Source organism: Aricia agestis, chromosome 3, assembly GCF_905147365.1.
Source record: "Aricia agestis chromosome 3, ilAriAges1.1, whole genome shotgun sequence".
Taxonomy (NCBI): domain Eukaryota; kingdom Metazoa; phylum Arthropoda; class Insecta; order Lepidoptera; family Lycaenidae; genus Aricia; species Aricia agestis.
The window spans coordinates 21,705,524-21,726,852 of NC_056408.1; the positions used below are offsets into that span (position 1 = coordinate 21,705,524).

Genomic DNA, 21,329 nt, shown 5'->3' on the forward strand with positions numbered 1-21,329 from the left:
ATTCGCGATGCGATAACGCATTGATTAATTAGTGATAAATCAATTATGTGTCATTGGAAACCCGTTCATGAATTAAAAAATTAACACACTAGGCTGAATATTTTCAATCCTTTGCACAAAAGTTCTGAATTTAAAATTTGAAATGCCGTGCAGTGGTGTGCTGAGTGAAATTCGAAAATCGAATATTGTGGATTTATAAATTGTTCTAAATGTTTCGTCGTTGTTCTTATTGGAATCCTGTAAGGTAAATTATATTTTTTCTTTCTAATTTTTAACCTAATCAGATTTCGTAAATTCTATAAATACGTTTATAACGAATTTGCACTATCTCTTAATTAGGTACCTACGTTAAATAACAAAAGTACAAAGTACAACTTTTGTGTACTATTTATAGTCTGTCAAGAAAGTGAAGAAATTAAAAAGTGGCAACATCGTAGTGTCATCCCTTTTTTCTTAGATTGATTTGAAAGGGATGACACTACGATGTTGCGACTTTTTAATTTGTTGAGTCTTGACAGACTTAATACACTTAACTTTTGACAAGAAAACTGTTTACCGACGCTGAAAGTTCAGTAATTGAAGTCCGTGGTTCAGTGCAGTATTTAATCTGTATTCAATACTTATTCATTAGTCAATAATATTATTATAATTATGCCGGTACTACTTGCTAATTAGTAATTACAAATAATTATTTATTTCATTCAGGATTTTATATCCCGGGTAGTATCTTATGAGAAGGCAGATGCGCCCTTGTCATGATGGTGAAAAAATAATTTTAGCTATTTTTTTTTATGAAATAAGGGGGCAAACAAGCAAACGGGTCACCTGATAGAAAGCAAGTTCCGTCGCCCATGGACACTCGCAGCATCAGAAGAGCTGCATGTGCGTTGCCGGCCTTTTAAGAGGGAATAGGGTAATAGGGGAGGGTAGGGAAGGGAAGGGAATAGGGGAGGGTAGGAAAGGGAACAGGGTAGGGGATTGGGCCTCCGGTAAACTCACTCACTCGGCGAAACACAGCGCAAGCGCTGTTTCACGATACGCTATAGCTAGTACACCCAAATGTAGAGTTTTAGTGATGTTTTAATCGTTTTAATTTTATAAAATATCCATAGCCTACTAAGTCTCAGTATATATATATGTATTATCTATGCTACTAAGGCTCAAGAAATTTCAATCTGTGGTACACATAGTACGTCCGCAGCTGTTACCTACGCCGTCACCGCGTGCAAGAGTATGAAGGGAATTAAGTCGAATTTTAGGCAGATTCTTTATCTTTTCTTTATTCTTTATTATACTCATATAATAATAGACACTAGTACAAATCATACAGTGTAAGTAAGTCACGTCAGAGTAGACAGGTTATGTCTATTGTGATCACGTCGTTTAATCCCATGTTGTTCCCATTGAACTTGTGTAATGTGTTACGGCAATCAGACAACGGATGTACACCGAACAGTCTTATCCTACAGCATAATATTATTATTCTCACAGCACTCTCACATTCACGAGATTCACGTACTCTTTCTTGGCGGCGACGTGATGCGCGCTTCATTGGGGAGCCTTCCCCGAAATCTTCGGTAAACTACACCGGCGGGCCAGAACTCCTCCATCTCGAGAGTGGACAAAAGTTTAAGGCCGGTATAAATAGTCAGTACTCAAGATGCATCTCTGTCTCAAGACACGGTTCAGGCTCTGTGATTGGTTGGCTGTCAAAATTTAGACCAATCATAGAGCCGAACCGCGTCTTGAGAACGAGATGCCTCTTGAGTATTGACTATTTATACCGGCCTTAATGTCGGTACTCTCACCACAAAGGAACCGAAGTTAACTTTGTGGCGAGAGTACAGACGCTCCACTCAAGGTGGTCTTCTCGCGGATGTAGCTTACGTTGTCCCTGACTTCCATATGGACCAGTGCAGACGCGACACGTAGAGCGGCGTCGCCGGCACCTCGCTACGCAGACGCAGCTCGGGTACGTACAGTTCGACAAGGCTTTAATTGAATGTGTCAATGTCAATGTGCGCTGCTGGTAAAGGAGAACTGTCAAAAATGATGTTTTTGTATGATAGAAGCGTTAGTGCCTTTTCTCGCTACGTCCATAAACAGCCTTGTTGAACTCTAAGGTGCGGTGCCGCGGTGGTTGCGGACGGTGGGCGACCTCTTCTTTCTTCTCTCCACAAGTGTGAAGCCCTGCTCATCGTACCTCCTACTCTCGTCCTTGTTGAGTCCTTGCGGCTATCCTTCTGAAAGAAGATTCAGATTCCTATTTTTTATAGAGATAAAGAATAAGAAATATTAATTCATTTTAAATATTATCACAGTCAGTAGCTTTTATATTTTTTGTTCAAAATAAAGATTTAAATTACAGGCTACCTTTATCAGCGCGCATGCCGCGGCGGCCGGCCGTCGGTAATGTACTACCAACTGTTTAGGTGCTTATATTTTCATGCATTCCCTAACACAGGTTATTTTCCTATTATTTAATCAAAATATTATTGTACATAGTTATGTATAATAAATCTCTTGCGAAAAAACTTTAAAAAATCTCAAGGGATTTTGCGCTATGTTATAGCTGGTTGCTGAATATTATTTTGCACGCCGATAAAAAAACATAATATTTATTTTAAACTATATGACGCCCGCAACTCCGCGCGTTGCGCCAAAACTCGTTTATCGCGCGGGAACCGTACATTTTTTCGAGATAAAATGTATCCTATGGCCTTTCCCGGGACTTAGGATACCGAATTTCAGCAAAAACGGTTCAATGGTTTGGGCGTGAAGATACATACAGACAGACACATTTTCGCATTTATAATATTAGTTTATATGTATTTAAACATTAGGTAAACGAATAAGGTTTTGTTTAATGGACACAGGACATTACTACTTTATTTAGGCTATGTAAAGTACTAGTTTTATTTAGGCTATGTAAAGTACTCGTTTTATTTAGGCTATGTAAAGTACTAGTTTTATTTAGGCTATGTAAAGTACTCGTTTTATTTAGGCTATGTAAAGTACTAGTTTTATTTAGGCTATGTAAAGTACTAGTTTTATTTAGGCTATGTAAAGTACTCGTTTTATTTAGGCTATGTAAAGTACTAGTTTTATTTAGGCTATGTAAAGTACTAGTTTTATTTAGGCTATGTAAAGTACTAGTTTTATTTAGGCTATGTAAAGTACTAGTTTTATTTAGGCTATGTAAAGTACTAGTTTTATTTAGGCTATGTAAAGTACTCGTTTTATTTAGGCTATGTAAAGTACTCGTTTTATTCAGGCTATGTAAAGTACTCGTTTTATTTAGGCTATGTAAAGTACTAGTTTTATTTAGGCTATGTAAAGTACTCGTTTTATTTAGGCTATGTAAAGTACTAGTTTTATTTAGGCTATGTAAAGTACTAGTTTTATTTAGGCTATGTAAAGTACTCGTTTTATTTAGGCTATGTAAAGTACTCGTTTTATTTAGGCTATGTAAAGTACTAGTTTTATTTAGGCTATGTAAAGTACTCGTTTTATTTAGGCTATGTAAAGTACTCGTTTTATTTAGGCTATGTAAAGTACTAGTTTTATTTAGGCTATGTAAAGTACTCGTTTTATTTAGGCTATGTAAAGTACTAGTTTTATTTAGGCTATGTAAAGTACTAGTTTTATTTAGGCTATGTAAAGTACTAGTTTTATTTAGGCTATGTAAAGTACTCGTTTTATTTAGGCTATGTAAAGTACTCGTTTTATTTAGGCTATGTAAAGTACTAGTTTTATTTAGGCTATGTAAAGTACTCGTTTTATTTAGGCTATGTAAAGTACTCGTTTTATTTAGGCTATGTAAAGTACTAGTTTTATTTAGGCTATGTAAAGTACTCGTTTTATTTAGGCTATGTAAAGTACTAGTTTTATTTAGGCTATGTAAAGTACTAGTTTTATTTAGGCTATGTAAAGTACTCGTTTTATTTAGGCTATGTAAAGTCACAGAATAGATAATAGTACTTACAAGGTAGAGTTTAGACTTTAGAGAAACATTGAGGTACGACAGTTAGTTCTCTATTAAGTCTACAGTGTTTTATGTTCTGTAGTATTTAAAACTGAATCTTTTATTGTATAATCCGATTTTAATTAAGTTTAATGTGGCCGTCTTATCGCTCTTTAGAATATTCAAAAGCTCAATATAAGTAAAGCTCTAGAACTATATCTAATCCTTGAAACTGTCGAAAAACTTTCAAGATAATTGATTTCCGCTATTTTGTACAGTATGTGTTATGGAAACCGTACATTTTCCCGTTAAAAAGTTGCCTTTGTGTTTTACCGGCGTCCTCTCTAGTCTAGTGAAATTTTATAAACATTGCGTCTGTACTCGGTAGTTTATCACGCAGCATACATTTTCTGGCATAAAAGTATCCTATGTCCTTTCCCGGGACTCAAAGTATCTCCATACCAAATTTCAGCAAAATCGGTTCAGCGGTTTGGGCGTGAAGAGGTAACAGACAGACATACAGACAGACAGACACACTTTCGCATTGATAATATTAGTATAGAAGCATGGATAGTATGGATTTTTTTAAATACTTTTCTGCTTACAGGTCTTTACTCAGGTAGTAGAACAATATGTGCTCAAAATAATAAATATCTGTATATTTTGATTTTACCACACCTTAGGTATACAATTTTACAATTTCAGGTTATTTCGATGTTCATTAGGGTATTTGTGTGGTCAGGTAAATGATGATGATGAAACGAGACCCGGGGCAGCTGGGGTGACCACACTGACCAGGTCATAACAGCGTCGGGTTACATGTTAAAAATAACAAACCATTGTTCCACCAACACCACTGGGCCCTCTTTGTTCGCCTTACGTCAGAAACAATAAAAAAACAATATATCTCAAGAAAGCACTAGTAAAACGCAAAACGGCGAGCAACGATCATTATTCCAATGACGGCTTTGCCTTTCGAATAGGAATGAATAAAAAAAAACAAAAAATCGAAATTCGAAAAAAGAGCTCTTATCGAGCGCACCCTTTTAAAAAACGAACATCAATTAAATCGACAAACAACTAAAATGCAAGGCAAACACGCCCTCAGCCCTTAAGCCGGGGGTGCGAAGGACAGATAGGGCACGTAGCTGCGCCCCCATTGGCCGCCGCCCTCCCGCCACCCCGCCTCTCCGCCAATCAGGTGTCGTCCCGTTTTTGAGGCTATTGTCACACTATTGTTAAAATTTCAATTGATTTATATGAAACTGTTTTCTATTTACGCGTTTCCGCTTTATTCATACTTTTATATGAGGTTTTGGATTGTAAAGGGCTTAACACTTATTATGTACATGGCCCTCCGGTCTCTACGCAATGTTCTCTACTTTTAATTCATCATGATTCATTAATAAAACGTCAATTAATAATATTTTATCTATAATACTTCACATAATATTTTACCATGTTATTTTCATGCTTCTTTAGATACTTAGATACAGGCTACAGCCTGCAATAGATACAAAATTAATAATTATCCTACCGTTTATCGATTTAAAAAAGGTTATTTGTAATTTGTATTTCGCTAAAAATAATTTCGGATCACACCTTTTTATTAAAATTAGCCTTATCAAGTAACTAGATGTTGCACGCAACTCGTTTATCGCGCGGGAACCGTACATTTTCCTGGGACAAAAAGTATCCTATGTCCTTTCCCGGGACTGAAAGTATCTCGATATCAAATTTCAGCAAAATTGGTTCAGTGGTTTGGGCGTGAAGAGGTAACAGACAGACAGACAGACAGACACACTTTCACTTTTATAATAATTTAATGTACTTATATGGATGGTGGAAGTATCGATTATATTTTCTTAAATAAGAAAGTAGTTTTTCAATTAAATCCATACACAACAAACGAGTAGTAATAGCATAGACTGCATAGATTTAGTAGGAAAATAGAGGGTCTTGTGCGTGCGGGAGCTCAATGTCTGTTTGTTTTGAAATTGGCAAATCTGAGAGGCCGGCACTCTGTCTGAGCAAATACTGGCCGCGCGCCGGTGTTATTGTCGTATTAGGAGATTAATGGAGTGTTGTATTAACAGTTTTTTATAATCTCTTACATGATTACAGTGGGTAGTATTATAGCACAAATAAAAAAACTAAAAAGCATTATACCTCATACTTGAAATGTAGAGATCGACGCGAACGTTGTAGAAAATGCGTAGAGCTGCCCAAAATGCCAAGTCTACGGGACTTTGTATATTTTTGATTTTGTCCTGGTACATATAATATTTTAATCAAGATATCTGTTGAGTTGATACTTACATTAAAGGGGAATGGGAATATTAGGTATAGATCGATGGATGGATGACTAGACAAGTGAGATGGAAGCAATCGAAGGTTTACATTACTACTTCCCGACGGTATGCGACTAGCGACGACATAAAGGGGTTGACTAACCGTAAATTGTCGGTTTTATAATTCATTTTTTGTACTTGAAAATAAGCCCCGAATTGTTTCATTTTCTAAACATAGATACTGCATTATATTTTCGAGGATCCGACCTAGCAAAAAACACGATATCTTAAAATTTTCTCGATAAAAAAAATTTTACAAAAATGCATCTAATTTTCCCGAATTTTTCATAATATTATATTGCCATAACCGTGCATTAAACTTAGTTAACATTGTACAAAATTCTATCATTGAGAATCTCGAGTTATTGAGAAAAAACTAATTTGGCGATGAATCCGCGTCGTCCTTTTCACCTGGCATATGAAAGACGGGCGTGAGTGTGAAGAAAGGACGATGTTTGATTTTTGCGTTAGTATTAATGAAATAACCCCAAAAATTCGAGTCACGATAAAATCATTTCCTTCATACACATGATACGACAAATCTCGAAGAACAATGAGTACTTACTGCTTATAATTATTACTTAACGTTAAGTACAGTTAAAAGCATTAAGCGAAGCGTCACTATAGGTATAGGTAGAGGTAGGCCGGTCTAGCCGTGGCCCCGCCCAGAGGAGCGCGTGCCAACTGACAACTGACAACCGCACGTCACGACATTGTACGCTATCAAAGGAGAATACTAGAGCGAATAAAATATACGCTAAATAACATAACTTAGAGACAATCTTTGATTTAGATTTTAGTTTGTGCTCTTGACAAAACATTTTTTTTTCTGACTGCCGTACTCAAAGTGGAACATTAATTACTTACTTAAAAGTAATGAATTCAAAAATTTGACATAAGCCCCATACATTATCTGTCAAACTCTTCATTAAATTGAAGGTTAATCACATGAACAGAATATAACTTACCTACAGCAAAAACTTATCTTTGATTTAGGTCATGTATAACCGAATTCGTTTAAAATACAGCGTCTAACAAGTAAATTCGTTGTCAGAAGGACGAGAGAAACAAAATAAGACACACTTGATCTAACTTCAAAACTTGGTCATCTCCAATTCTAACACTCTTTATTCTCTTTTTATAGTGAAAGAGAGAATTATCTCTCTCTGCTTATGACTTAGGTAGGTAAGGGTACAAAGAGAAAAACTTTTAATAATCGAATATGAAATTATTGACAGTGTCTTATTGTCTGTTAAAAACGTTTATTATGAGATGAGTCATAAGAGGTAATAATTGGGTAATAATAATTGTTTTAAACAGATTTAACACAGTGTCATAAAGGAATAGCCAAAATGGAATGCGATTATTATGCAATTCACCACAATTCTAAATTCAAACAAATTCAAATGACGTTCTCGTTCTAATTTTAACACGTCCAAACAACTCTACATATTCGGTTATGAATACAATACTTTAGGAATTTGAGTCTTATTACAACGTCACAGGGGCCAGTGACGTTCCACAAACGTCACACCTTTGTCTATGGTGTACGTGTCACATAATGACGCGGTAGTGGGTCGCCGTAATGATGCTCTCGCCATGTTCCCACGCCGCTGGGATCACTTTTTGGGCGTATAATTTCCTTTGTTTACGTCCACGCGGGCGGTATGCGAAAAATCGAAGTTTGACAGTGACGTGTAAACTTTTTTATGGCAAACATTCCCAGGCTGAATGGACGCGGCATCTTTTAGTTCACGGGAACAGCAATTAAAAACATGAACATCATCTACAGATTTTTAAATAGCTGAAGTAACTCAGTGAGCTGAAGTCTTAAAAAGTAAGGAACTGTTCAACTGACTCTACAGGCTCATTACTCAATTAATATTCGCCGTGCGCGTACATTATGTCGGATAAACAGGGTGTAACAAACAAAGTAAAATACTTTAGAGGTGACGTGTCCCTTAAATAGAGTTCACTGTGAAAGTAGCAGTGCTGAAAGAGCAATTTTTTGTGATTTGTATGGACAAGCGTCCCAGGCCCCAGCGACATGAGTTTGACCATACAAAAATAAAATAGTTATAAAGTTTATCTTTCAGCGCTGCTACATATGATAAACTATAATATTCCCTTTTAAAAGGCCGGCAACGCACCTGCAGGTCTTCTGATGCTGCGAGTGACCATGGGCGACGGAAGTTGCTTTCTATCAGGTGACCCGTTTGCTCGTTTGCCTCCTTATTTCATAAAAAAAATACAGGGGACGCATACGCCATACACTCCGCGAATCATTCAATTTTGTTTCATCTGTATTATAATAATGATGTACATTGTTTTATCCCGAAAACGTTATGGAAATAATAATTTTAAACCAAAATAGCTGATTAAGAAACAATGCACGTCTGTTCTAATCTCTATAATATTCTACTATTAGGGTAATCTACTCTGCAAAAACAAGTTTAGTATTTGTATGGATTTTCAAAAAGATTTGAAAAATAATTTCATAGCCCTCGCATCAAAATAATAATTTAAAAAAATATGGGTCGCAATTCTCTACCACCCACATTTTCCCGCCGAAAACCCATCCGTTCCGAAATCAATACGTAATACCGGAGTCGCTTACCGCGGCACGTACGGCATCGAGCATTTGTATTGTCACTCGTTATACCGTTTTTGTTCCATTTGATTTATAATATTATTGATATTGTAATCATTTGTGTCACGCTTATCGCTATGGTTTTTCGAAAGAGCAATGTCGCATATTAATCGTTTTCGAGAACGTTATACAATCTTTATCGAAGGAAATCGGCAATTACTGTATTGTGAAAAGCTTACGAAAATTATTTCATTTTTATTTCCGAGTTAACTTTCATTCATCTAAAATTTTATAAATTTTGTAATTAAGGGGTTGACTAACCCTAAAGTGTCGATTTTATTATTCATTTTTATACTTGAAAATAAGCCCCGAATTGTTTCATTTTCTAAAATTAGATACTACATTATATTTCCGAGAATTCGATCTGAGCAAAAACACGATATCTTAAAATTTTCTCGATAGAAAAAAATCACAAAGATGCATCTAATTCTCACGATTTTTTCATTTATTGGCATAACCGTGCATTGAACTAAGTTAATATTTTAACACATCGTATATAATTCTATCATTGAGAGATCGACCTAGCGGATTTTTAAAATGTTGTATATTTATCGAGTTATTGAGAAAAAACTAATTTGGCGATAAATCCGCGTCGTTCTTCTTCACCTGGCATATGAAAGACGGGCGTGAGTGTGAATAGAGAAGGACGATGTTTGATTTTTGAGGTTAGTCGCCCTCTTAAGTAGGTACGTGAATTTGTGATGAACTTGCAAATATTTGTGTTACGTGTAGGGTATGTTATTCGAATATTCGTTTTATTCGAATATTCGACGATTTTATTATACGAATACTCGCCAAATAATTTTTCGAATAATTCGAATAATAAAATATTTTTTATTTTTCTTTAAAATGCTATTAACACATAAAATTAATATGGATTACGAACATAATTAAGTTCATTTTAGAAAAATTATATTATTTATGAATATTCTAGATCTTTAATGATATAAAAATCTGTTTTTAGTCTAACAAATGAATATACGACCTTTTATCGTCGCCGTTGAGCATGTTTTAGTCGTTAGGATTCCACGATTACAGAACCCTAAAACGAAACCCTAATTAAATGAGTTTTGGTATATAGGTTATTATTTAATATTCATATAATTTAACAGTAATATTGTCCTACAGATCAATCTATATTTTAGGACTATCAAGTCGAAATATTTAATCCTTTTTATCTCTGTTAGCTACCACTTTCGAAAATTTTTGCGGATGAAATTATTGTTGGTCTTATCAAAATGAAGCTACTTACAAAAAATTTGCTTGACATTAATGAAGTCAAAAAAATGTTGTAGTTTTCTACCTAAAAAAACTACTTTTTTATACGCCCTTGGCGTTTTGGCTTGAATCTTTTGATATGTGGTTAGTTGATCTATGATTCTAGATCAACTAAGTTGATAAAATATGCTATTCAATAGCTTCACGGCGGCAGTCCTCGAGTGATAATTGAAACAGTTAGTACAATATTAAAAAGAAACAGCTTTGAACTTTTTTCACGCTTTTTGTGTTCTCGGTGCAAGCTCTCGGTCTCGGCCGAGAACGGAAATCGCGTCTCGGTCGGTGGCTCCTTAATATCATATTGTTATAGGCGTTAGCAAACTTCAAGTCACTAAAGTCACATTGTGCTTACAGTCAGCATTGTTTTACCCTCCCCAGAGCTTCGTTGCAATTTTTTTCTTTGTCGTGCTATTTGTTTTCGAGTGGGCCTTTTTTTTATTACTTTCGAGCCACGTTGACACAGGCGAAGCTATCTACGTGAACGTGGCTCGAAAATATCAAAAAGGCGGGTGGCTTAGTATTAACCTATCAATCCCCAAGCGGCAGCCAGCTACTGGCAATTGAAAAGCTAACAATTGAAAATCTATTGTGTCTGCGATACCCACGATGGAGGTGTTAAGGAACAGATATCATAACGTAGTAAGACTAAGCATAATCAAAGTAAAAGGTGGTACTATCGAAAAAGGTTTACAATTTACAGAATTTCCTTTATTGCCTGTAACCTTATATAATTTTTAAAATGTTTAACAATGAACATTAACTGTTGATAAAAGTAAAAACAAGAAATATTTACTTTATACTATTAACGAAAAGGTGGTACGAATTTTTGTAAAATATTCGAATAATTCGAATAGTAAATTTGTCGAAAACTTTCCTAGTTACGTGGGACGAGAAGTAACGACCGTTTCTTTTTGGAGATTTTTACGTACCAAAACGTCTGTCATTAAAGTTTTTCAAGATGAAAAATTATCTTTACCACCATATTTATTTATTTATTTATTGGAAAACAAACAGCATTTTAACACATAACAACTTTAAATAGTAAAGTAACACATATGAGCCAATAAAGTTTTCACAGATAAATATTACAGTAACATGGATCAATTATTTGTGATACAAGAAGTTTATGCAACGGTTGATAGTCAATAATAATTATAAATAACACAATGTTCAAGTTGGTTAAGAAAATTTCACACAATTTTATACAATAGTGTGGAAGAAAACAAAATATACTAACATTACAAGAAAACAACTATATTTCTTTGATTGTGGCAGCAAATGATTTAAATTTTAAGTTGAATATATCAATTTCATTAAAATTAAGATTATGCCTTTCACACGCTCTCACCATAAAGCGATTCTTAGCATAGTTTGATCTACACACTGCTGTATCAAATGTTAAGCTACTACGGGTACGAGACGGGCACCTAAATAGAATTTGACTTAGGAGGTATGGAGAGTCTATCATGTTGTGGATAACTATATTCTCTATTATATAACTATATTCTAATATTCTCTCTATATCTTATAGTTATATATTTAAACGAGCAATTCTTGTATATAAATTACAGCTTTTTTGCTTGACTTGGCGGGGCACTGCCGTGCCCCCAGATACAAGAATTGTATATTATGTATAATTGGAATCTCGGAATCGGCTTCAACGATTTTCATGAAATTTAGTATATTGGGAGTTTCGGGGGCGATAAATCGATCTAGCCAGGAATCATTTTTAGAAAATATAATTTTATTCGTGTTTTACCGAATACCGAGTGAAGCTCGGTAAAATAGCTAGTAGTATTATAATATATACTATGGACCGAAGCTATTCAGTGTTCGTATTAAATAAGCGACGTATTGAACTGTAATTCTTACATTTAAAAATTAAGTTTTCTCAATTATTGGTCACCTACATATCAAAGTATGTTAAGTTGCAACATAAAAACAAAGAGAATGATAAACTGGTAAAGTTACGATCGTTTCCAAACGCTTGTGTCAACTCCTTGTTATCGAAACGATGCAACGACAATTAGTAATTATTATTAATTACAAAATGCTAAGTAGTATTTCTGTTCTAAAAATAAAAATGACCAAAAACTTCGAGTAATTAAAAAAATGAAATACTTAACTAATTATAAATTGAGTAGAAACTTTAAGCGTGGCTTCTACTCTCTGGCTGGCTTACATCAAATAGTTAATGCAGAATCGAGAAAATTAAGATCCACAGATCATAAAACTTCCGAAAAAAATGTTTATTCAGAATGTTTTTATTCATAAAAAAGGAAATGTTTATTTCAACTCAATAATTAACATCAAACTTTTGATCATAATACTATGGCAATGCCCCGAAACATTTCTAAAAAAACTTTTTTTTTTAATTCCTTCTATTAGTAGGTATAATTGAATATGTAGAGTCAAAATCAGGATAACTAAAGAGCGCTTGGGTGGTAAAAGAGAATAGGAACGAAAGAAGTGCCACAAAGTTATCAGCTCACTTATCTGCCAAAAAAATAACCTCTTTTTTAACGCTGGAAAATGCTTGATGCATTCCCATTTCCCGGCAGCCTTGGGCTGGATATGTGGGACCACCTGAGTGCTGCGGTAAGGACGAGCATACAGTGTTAACCAGTAAAACCTGACGATGCCTCCACTCTGCGTGGCACTGGGCCAATGAACCCGCCTAAGCCGAAAACTACAGCAGCCCAGTCAGTGGCATCTGGTCTACCAGCAAAACCATGTGAGGCTTCTGCCACTTTCTCCGGGAGAGAGATCTAAGGCACGCTCTCCTACTCGAAAAGCTCGTGCAGTAGGCGACGGATCCCGAAAAGGTAACCCTGGAAAAATACTGCCGTAAATGTAACCATGGATTTTATTTATAATTTAGCCAACATTACAATTCGACAATTGTAATGTTGCTCACATTGTTATTATGACTACATGATAGATAACAATGAAACATTTCTTAAATGTGGTATACCATCTTACTATTGTTAATGGTATACCACTATAATACCATGGCTATAGCAACGCGTGTACTTTAGTGTTTAATACGTACCTAACTAAATATTTTATTAAGAATTTGAGAGATAAATCCAACGTGCACTATCACCTAGATACAAGTTAACACAACCTTGAAATATTAATATCGTTAGCAAAATATTTTACGTACAACAAAGAAACAATTTAAATGATTTCTGCTCGATAATCAAAAATATCGAGGTCACTACAGAGTTGCGCTTGCGCATCGCTACTTTGACATTGGCTTTTTGAAAACACGGAACAAAATTGAAAATGTGTACTCATTTCCACCGCTTAATTAGGTTCAGTTGACGTTGACAGGTCGATTCGCGCGCTTTTCCGACGCGCGTAGTTTTTTTTTTATTTCGTTCGGGAAATGTTTAAGTAATTAAGTGGAAAGTTTTTTAGTTAAGTGTTTTGTGATATTTTGTGTTAAATAAATTGCAAAATGAAGATGAAAGAGGGTATGTCAGATTTTCTTAGTTATAGATTTAGGATATTAAGGTTTAAGTTATTAAATACTGAACATGTGCAGAGAACATGAATTTTAATAGAAATTATAAATGAAAACCAAGCTCTTCCCGATTTTAAAAAGTCTTAAAGTAATCTGTTCCAATCTAATTTCGTCTAACTGTAAGACAAAATAATAAAATAGGTATGTTGAATTTATTGTAATGTTAATTTAAAGTGCTTTAATTAAACACTTAATAAGCATTTATTAAAATTGAAAGTACTTAATAATAATGATCTATTATTGATTTTGTTGCTTAAAGGTTTTAAACTTAACACCTTAATTCAGCTTATTTTAGGTCACATTTTGTGTCGTTAACTCAATGTTCAATTTACTTGACCTAATTATACACTAGCGAAACTTTTAATTGGCATATTATATCGTTGCTTAACACGCATATATCTTGCTGTAATTGTCCTTAAAATGCTGTTGGTTTTCATAATAAAAAAAAAGAAATTATGTCGAGTTATTCGTAGTTGTCGGCTAGCCGCTAGGCTTCACATAACCCGATGAAACTTCATTATAATAGGAAGTATACCCGAGGAAATTGATTCCTAAGCTACTACTACTAGTTGATAGACCTACGTCGTTTGGTCGGCTTATGTCAATTCAATGTTAGCTGTGATCGGTCGGATGGGTTTGACTTAACGCGACCAAATTACTTAGGTCCGCCCGCGCCATCTGCCTAGGAATCAACTTCTCTGATAGTACATAGTACGCTCATGTTTAGGCGGAGTTGTGTCACAAACACAAGAATTAGGTATATATAAGACTAGACGTTACCTACAGCTTCGTTCGCCTCCATGGTCCAGTGGTTAAGAGCGTGGCTTTTGACTCGGAGGTCGTGGGTTCGATTCCCGCGTTGGAAACATGTTACATATTTCCAAGTTTGGTTAGGAGTGGACAATGCAGGCTGATTACCTGATTGTTTGACAAGTAAGATGATCCATGCGCCGGATGGGCATGTAAAAAGTCGGTCCTGCGCTTGATCTCTCGCCAGTCGTGTCGGTCTTCTGTCCCACTGGGTTATGAGAGTAAAGGAATAGAGAGTGCTCTTGTGTACTGCGCACACACTTGGGCAATATAAAATTACTCCTGCGTACCTGGCCTGGTTTCAATGAAACCGGCCACCGTCACCGAAACCGGTGTGGGGGTAACCGTTTCGTTTGCAATTCGTATATCGCTCGGGAACCATATATTTTGCTATGATTTAAAGTATCCTATAAAATAATAAATCTTTGCCATTTTCAATTTTCATCAATTTTCCCTTTAAGTTATGTTGACAGGCACACGTCGATTTTAAAATTAGTAGGGTAGGTTTATTTTATACGTGAGTACTATATAAATATAGGTCATATAACATAAGTATTACATACATACTGGAGGTCGTGACACAGTTATATACCGCCGACTCAGCGGTTGAGTCAGCGTCATCGTTCGCGGATATAGCTTCCATTAAGCGTTAAAACAATCAAAACGCTCAAAATGCCTCCTATTTTGAAGCATTTTGATCGTTTTTAACGCTTAATGGAACGCGGGGATAATCTCTTAACCTATTAAAATAATAGTAGAAAAATGCCTACCTAAGAACTTAATGACTAGCTGTCTAAGTACTAAGAAGCATTCGATAAGTTCGGCTCGTTTCTGCCTGCAATATCTTTTAACTTACCGATTACACGCCATGCCGAAATTCCGTCGCGTTATATTGTATACGACATGCGTTTGACATGCTGACGTAATCATACGGAATTTCCGCCGCGGAAGTTCGGCATGGTATTATATTTATGGCCTGTTTCACCGCTTCCTGATAAGGTGCCCGATAGGGTTATTTGACAGATTTTCCATAGTGGTGGATAGCCTTATCAGGAAGCGGTGAAGCAGGCGCTTAGACACTAAATTTAAAGTGTAATTTTTTTTAATGTCTATCTGGAGAATTTTCTTGTTACGTTCGTTAAAGTCCCCGTTTTTAATCAGTACAGTTTTTCTACTACAAATTGTATTTGTTATGTATCTAGCAAATAAAAATAACTATAAAATTCATTATTCACGTATAATAAACTCAACTGGAACTTAAAACATCAAAATGCTGTGATAGAGTCCAACGCACTTTATTTTTCCACCATTATTAAGGGCCGGCTAAGTTACATATTTACACTGCGACTGGATTCCACAATCCCTCAAGGGACCTTCGTTCTTATGGCTCCTATTTATTATGCACCATAGAGGCGATTATCCCATACGGATGTGGGTAAGTTTACAAACCATTTCTTTATATTATCACTATAATGACAATAAACCTGTTTCGGGGATCCTCGAGGAAATATTAAAACATACAAATATGTAAAATAGGTCAATGTTAAAATGTTTAGATAGATATTAAGTATTATGATATAAAAATCTGGAAACTCGTCCTATTGGGACGATTTTTTGTTAGACGAATTGCCTACATACTTTTTTCCGTACTTAGTCTATACTTTATAACTTGTAAGCAATTATACCAACTATAATATAATTGCTTACAAGAGAAAAAAAAATATGATCTATAATATTAGATTGCCGCATAATATGGCTTGAGAAAGATGCGAGAATACCTTTTTAACACTTGAACATTTACTTGAACATTTCTCAAAGCTCAAAGAAAGAAATAAATTTTATTTGGTAAAACAATACAATAAATTATAGGTATTTGTTTCAACTACCTCTACATAAAACATAAAAAGGATTACGGAACCCTCAGCTGTATAGCGACAGGCAGATGACCAGTGACAGCCGCACGGTAGCCATCGCGGTAAAATGGCTGACAATATGGCGTATGGTCCTTCGAGTTTTTTTTTTAATATTTAGTTTATTGAGGTACAAATGTGGGTCGTATTATTTGGAATTTTACGATTCGTTACTCTGGCCTTGTCAAATAAAAGCATAAGATTAAAAAGTGTTCGCATAAAATAATATTAGAACAAGATACGTTACAATTTATAAAAAAAAACATTTTCAATAAACCTCAAGAGTTGAGTCTTAAGATTTTATCCATACTTGGAAATCGGGAAGCAAACCATTAACATTGCAAGATTTGATTAAAGACAGACAACGGAACAGAATATGATAGTAAACAAAAGCTTGTAAAATATTTCCGGTAGAAAATATAGCCAGTTAGTACTCAGTAGCGTAATAGGGATCAAACGTTGTTTTATTATGTTTATAACAAAATATCTCGTATGTCCAAAATCTATATATATAAAACTCAAAGGTGACTGACTGACATGGTGATCTATCAACGCACAGCCCAAAAAACTGGACGGATCGGGCTGAAATTTTGCATGTAGGTGGATGTTATGACGAAGGCATCCGCTAAGAAAGGATTTTGATAAATTCCAACCCCAAGGGGTTAAAATAGGGGATGAAAGTTTGTATATAATAACACTTCTTAACGCGAGCGAAGACTCGCGGGCAAAAGCTCGTACAAGATAAAGACAGAAGATGAGCAAAACCGTTATTACCTAGTGGGCGTTGTTAGGCGTTGCTCTGTAGCGTGAATAAGTGCCCACTTCATATTTCATTGGCAGTATTATTTTTAATAATTATAATAAAATGGCTAATACCTGCTGCCCCGCTTGCTTTATTTGCTTTACTTTTACATAATCTTTTTATATACTTATAAAATTCTCGTGTCACAATGTTAGGCCGCGTACTGCTCCGAAACGGTTTTACTGATTTTAACCAAATTTATATGCATAATTAGTGGGTCTGAGAATCAGCTACTGGGTACTTTTTATATTGATAAGTGCATTTTTTGAATAAATAATAGTAAATTATTACAACTCGAGACTGACGGCGGCCATTGTTTGTGCGACGGGATAGCGATGGACGTTGCCATGGTGACATACTTATTTAGTCACTTCAATAAAATAATACGGGCGAAATACTTAATATGGCAAAAAAACGTTTGCCGGGACAGCTAGTAACTAAATAAAATATTTGGCCTATGTTTAAATCAGGGCTATACCGGCCCGCTTGATTCAGCATTCTAAGAGATCACACATGGGTAATACGTCAAATTTGTTTTATTTTTGGTACTATAACATCTTTACATTTTAGCACGCCACCTGGAACCGCGGATGATTCCACTAACATTCCTTCATCACTTTACACTCCTGGATCCCAATTCCTCACTTACTTGACGCTACAAAACATCTCATTTATCTGAGCCAGCCCATTTGTGCTGAATACCTACCATGAAAATTTTAACATGGAAAAGCAAGCACTTTAGGATCTTCTTTATCTCAATCCGAAGAATTTTCTAAACATGACGTCACATTAAGTACTATATGTACTTAATTAATTAAAAAATTTGATATAAGCCCCATCTGTTAAACTCTTTATTAAATTCAATGTTAATCATAATTAAATGTCTTTGAGTACGGCGGTAAGCGTCATGAATATGTTACAATAATAACAATAATTAATCAATGTCTTTTCGGAATTCGGATATTTAGCTCTAAATTCCAAAGGATATCCCTTTATAGAGCAAATGTACGTGATTTCCGTCGGATTCCCGAACTCTTGTAAAATTTGGCTAAACATTTATAATTTGTCATCTAATGGCACATCCGTGACTCCTAGAATGGCCGCCGGTGCAATAAAAACAAATATGCGTTTAAAGTAACAAATAAAATAGAAAAAATTCGAAAAGTGCCGCCATATTGCACGTTCGCGCCCAAATCTTTATGGATCGTTTTTGTGCGTGACGATTGGTACATTTTTTCGTTCGGATTTCAAATTCGAATTATGATAATTACTATTTATGGTTTTTTAGTTAATCGTTCTATTTTCGGCTAGAACATCTGGTGGTATGATCTACGTGTAGCTTTAGTATGTCATAAAAATAACAAACATGTTTACAAATCATGATAAAGTGATTGAAGTGGATAGTTTTAGCTTTATACTTTAAGCTCGTGTATGTATCGGGCCTTTTCTAAAAAAAATCGGCCAAATGCGAGATGGACTCGCGCACGAAGGGTTCCGTACAATTATAGAGCAAAAATAGGAAAAATAGTGTGTTTTCTATGGGAGCCACCCCTTAAAATTTTATTTTATTTTAATATTATTATTAATTAATCAAATTCATAATAATTAAGGACTTTGTGAAAATTTCTTGTCCAAACATAATGCATTTCTTCTAGTAATGTAAATCACAATGTACTTAATGCATCTGCTCGTTTTCCGGTTTTATTCCGGATCCACAAAACTAAAGCCGCCATCTTAGCTTAGTCATTAGTGATTGGCCACTCAAAATTAAACTCATTTGCTTCAGCAAACATTGACTTTACTTATTTACCATCTAATTAAAGAGTTTATTGTTTGCGTTTAGTTTGGGCACGTGGATATAATTGAATGAAAACCCTTACAGCCGCATTCACAGATAATTAAGTAACGATGATTAAACTTCAATTTGATGAAGAGTTTAAAGGGTAATATAATATGGAGCTTATATTTTGTCAAATCTTAATTTAATTACTTACAGTTAAGCAGTTACAGTATTCGTCGCTGAGTGAGACAGTTATTTTGTTATTGTCGTACAAATTGAGAAATTAAAAGTAACCCCGAAGATTTCCAGAAGCTAGTGCCTAGTTTCAAAAAAATTGTACATTTTTTTTCCAATCCAGTAGTCGAATCCAGCGCTGGATGTTTTCTGGAATAATATAAACCGGCGCTGGAATGTACTGAACTGATTTTTGATTCGATAACTCGAATGGAATAATCAATAATGTAAATCATTGTAAACCCCTACGAATAATAAAAACTAAGGAAACGTAACTCCCATGATACTCCAACCGTTTTGAATTTGGTTCCTTTTCGCACACTACAATATGGCAATAGCAACGAAACACTAACACTCAAAATGAAATAAAGCCGTTGACATTTATTGTCACTTCTATATCTACACAAAATTGTATACCTACCGAATACATGCATAAAGTATGCATGTATTCGGGTCAGATTTTGTGGACTCGTGGACAATTTTTTTGACACAGTTAGTCTTCCTTAGTTTTTATTATTCATAAGCTTTGTCCACGCTGTGCCTTTTTGTTCATCAAGGGCATGCGTTTTAGCGCAGTCAACAGCGAACGTGAGGCATGCCCGCGACGCACTAACCGTATCCAAAACTTTAGCTTTGTTCTTTAATGACAATGTTGGCGTTGTGTTCGTTGACGCATTCAATTATTAAATACGCCAACACGACAGTTGAATGAAAGAAGATGACGAAAATTGAAGACGAACGTGCACAGTGTGGATATAGCTATAATAGGGATGATGACAAGGTCAAAGATTAGCAAATTTTGTTAATAAAATAAAGAAATCACGGTAAAAAATAAGTGTTCCCAAAATTTCAGCTCGATAGCATTTGTATTTTTATTGTTATGCGCCTTCAAAGTTGGAAAATCAAGTCGATTTTTTTTTCAATTATATTTCTTAATATTTGTATACCATTCGATAACTTATGCAATTAAAAGCAACTTTTGTTATGAAACCACTTTCATAAACGCAATATTTAATATACTTACCTATCGAACAAAGTTCTCTTCCGATGCGTACAAACTACGAAAGAGTGACGTCAGTCCTTCGTAGCACTTTGTATGGAGCGTTTCGGGCGGGTCTATTTTATGAGATGTTTGAATTGTCGTATCTTGGTGAATTTTTAAGCTATCAGAGTCATTCTTTCAGCGAAGTTTCTATTTTTTAAGGGTCGTCCAATTACCAATAAGAAAAAAAAAATAGTCATCAAGCCTATTGTGTTGGTAAACCCGCTATTATCTATTGAAGCGCTACGGCGTAACACCGCTACGCCGTAGACTTATTCGTCGATCAAAAGTTCGTTTCTTTGAAGTTTGAAGCGTTCGTGCGGAATTCGTCAGTTCGAAAAAAAGCGAACGTGTGCGTCAGTTGATGTATTTTCTACTGGTCCATGGAGGTCGAGGACGTCGTGGACTACATCCAGAAGAAGACGACACTGCGCCTGAGGGTCGAGCGTCTGCAGTCTCGCCACAGGGTTAACTTTAGCTCCTTTGTGGTGAGGGTACTGACGCATCTTCTGTCCTGGCCGATGGATGTGGTTTACCGTAGGTTCCGGGGAAGACTCCGGAGCGAAGCGAGTCACGTCGCCGGCAAAACGTAACAGTGTTAATTTTTTAAGTATAATATATAAAATATGTATGTTAGTTTTAAGGTATTTGTTTTATGGGCCTCTGATGCCCGAAATAAATGATTTGATTTGATTTGATGCCATATGGATGTCCGAATACGGAAAACGAATTCGGAAATCGAATACAGAAAACGTGTGTATACGGCCTAGAGTAGGACTGAAAGTTAATATTAACAAAATTCAATTGTTCATATAAACCGTGGGTTTTATTTGTCATCGCTTCCGTCTTAACGGAAACGAGTTTTTACAATAATTAATAATAATAATTAATCATGTACTCACATTTGTCTTACTCTTAGCGAAAATTGCAGTTAAACCTGATTTTGAGGGATTTATATCTGTTTTGTTAAACTTACTAT

The 21,329-nt window shown here is 35.3% G+C and overlaps 1 protein-coding gene across 2 annotated transcripts in view; it reads left to right on the forward strand.

The window, feature by feature from the left end:
• Nucleotides 1-21,329, forward strand: part of LOC121725384 (single-minded homolog 1) — a 44,615-nt gene continuing 23,286 nt past the window's right edge. Inside the window, exon 1 of one of the 2 annotated variants that reach the window (XM_042112291.1) lies at nt 1-244. Coding sequence is in view for 1 of the 2 variants with exons in the window: in XM_042112290.1 (XP_041968224.1) it covers nt 13,707-13,722 (16 nt within the window). In the remaining variant the exon portion in view is untranslated. Of the gene's footprint in view, nt 245-13,486; nt 13,723-21,329 lie in introns of those variants that run through there. The other variant, XM_042112290.1, reaches the window with a different exon arrangement.